Source organism: Rana temporaria, chromosome 13 (assembly GCF_905171775.1).
Source record: "Rana temporaria chromosome 13, aRanTem1.1, whole genome shotgun sequence".
Classification (NCBI taxonomy): domain Eukaryota; kingdom Metazoa; phylum Chordata; class Amphibia; order Anura; family Ranidae; genus Rana; species Rana temporaria.
In genome coordinates, this window is record NC_053501.1 from 14,090,344 (window position 1) to 14,092,241 (window position 1,898).

The 1,898-nt window shown below is 41.8% G+C and overlaps 1 protein-coding gene across 1 annotated transcript in view; it reads right to left on the minus strand.

Moving 5' to 3' along the window:
- GSC (goosecoid homeobox) overlaps nucleotides 1-1,374 on the minus strand; it is a 7,801-nt gene extending 6,427 nt beyond the window's left edge. Inside the window, exon 1 of the mRNA XM_040332128.1 lies at nucleotides 846-1,374. Within this exon, the coding sequence (XP_040188062.1) occupies nucleotides 846-1,164 (319 nt within the window). The 5' untranslated portion in view covers nucleotides 1,165-1,374. The remainder of the gene's footprint in view (nucleotides 1-845) is intronic.
- Nucleotides 1,375-1,898: the final 524 nt, after the last annotated feature.

A 1,898-nucleotide genomic window follows, 5' to 3' on the forward strand; every position in this document is an offset into this window, starting at 1 on the left:
TTTCCATATATTTACCTATAAGATCGATTTATGGTGATCGTATAGCAATGTATTGATATTAGGTGACCTTATAACAATGTATGGATGTTAGGTGATCATATAACAATGTATTGATATTAGGTGATCATATAACAATGTATGGATATTAGGTGATCATATAACAATGTATGGATATTAGGTGATCATATAACAATGTATCGATGTTAGGTGATCATATAAAAATGTATTGATATTAGGTGATCATATAACAATGTATGGATATTAGGTGATCATATAACAATGTATCGATGTTAGGTGATCATATAACAATGTATTTATATTAGGTGATCATATAAAAATGTATTGATATTAGGTGATCATATAACAATGTATGGATGTTAGGTGATCATATAACAATGTATTGATATTAGGTGATCATATAAAAATGTATTGATATTAGGTGATCATATAACAATGTATGGATATTAGGTGATCATATAACAATGTATTTATATTAGGTGATCATATAACAATGTATTTATATTAAGTGATCATATAACAATGTATCGATATTAGGTGATCATATAACAATGTATGGATATTAGGTGATCATATAACAATGTATCGATGGTAGGTGATCATATAACAATGTATTGATTGGGTCCTATATAATAAAACTGCCTATTTGTAGCAAACTGGTGCGCTAAGAATGCTGGTGGACTACAACTCCCATCCTGACAGTTATATATTCTCCCAGCTGATGATAATCCCCCCATATAGTATTGTGTAGTCTCTATACATTCAGCCCAGCAGACCCCCCCCCCCCCCCCCACCTTTCTTGAAGGTGCACCGAGAAGTTTCCTTACCTGTTGCTGTAGGTACGCAGGAACATTGCTGGGCCCCCAAGGGCTGTATGGCCCCGCAGCAGGAGGGCCCCACAGGACCCTGTACATGTAACTGTCCATAGTAATAGTTGTTGAATCCCAGCCTGGAGCCACTGACAGTCTGTAGGGTGGAAGAGGGGGCCACAGCCCGGTTGTAAAATCCTCCATAGTCGGTCCCCCCATACAGGGACTCCCCAAGGTTGGGGAAGATCATAGGTCCATTCTGGGGGAGAAGAAGGGACTCCTTGCAGCGAGGTCTGGCAGCCAAAATGTTGTCAATGCTGAACATCCCAGAGGGCATTCCACAGGGGGAGCAGAGAAATGTCACAGCTCAGGGGGGCGCTATCTGTGTTTAGGGGGGCTCCTCAGTCAGATGGGATAGGGGGGGGGTACAAATCCTGTATTGGGGTGAGTGTAGAGCAGAGATGAGGAGGAGATCTGTCCCCTTCTGTCTCCAATTCCTAAAACTTCTTCCAGCCCTGTCCAGGCTCTCCTCCTCCTTATATACACCCACCACGTCAGCCAGAGCTCAGCACACCCTATTATACCCAGAAAGGGGGAGGGGGGGGTGACACCAGACTGATCTGTATATTGAACCTTAATGAAATCAATCTAATCCACTCCACTGCTAAAACCCTTTACAAACTTCTCAGACTGGATCCCGGCTCTAGCCCGAGGAGCTAATTGCCCCAGCAGCGCAATCTGATTAATGCCATTGTCCTAAGAATGGGATGGCTTATTAACCCATTCATTGTATGGAATGCGGCATTAAGAAGAAGTGACACTATCCTGCTTCCCTGGCCTGCGAGGCTTAACCCTTTCCTGGCCCGGAGGAGGAGGCACCTCTGGGCTCAAGAGCTCACAGCTGGTGAGTGCCAATACCATGCCAACAAAATAATTCACAGATTACAGATAGAAATAAGAATAATAGTATTCATGAGAGCAAGTATATGCGGAGATGATCGTATTTTTATTGTATCCTTTATAGAAATGTAATGTGTGAAGGGGATTATGATAATGAATTGTGGAGTTTAT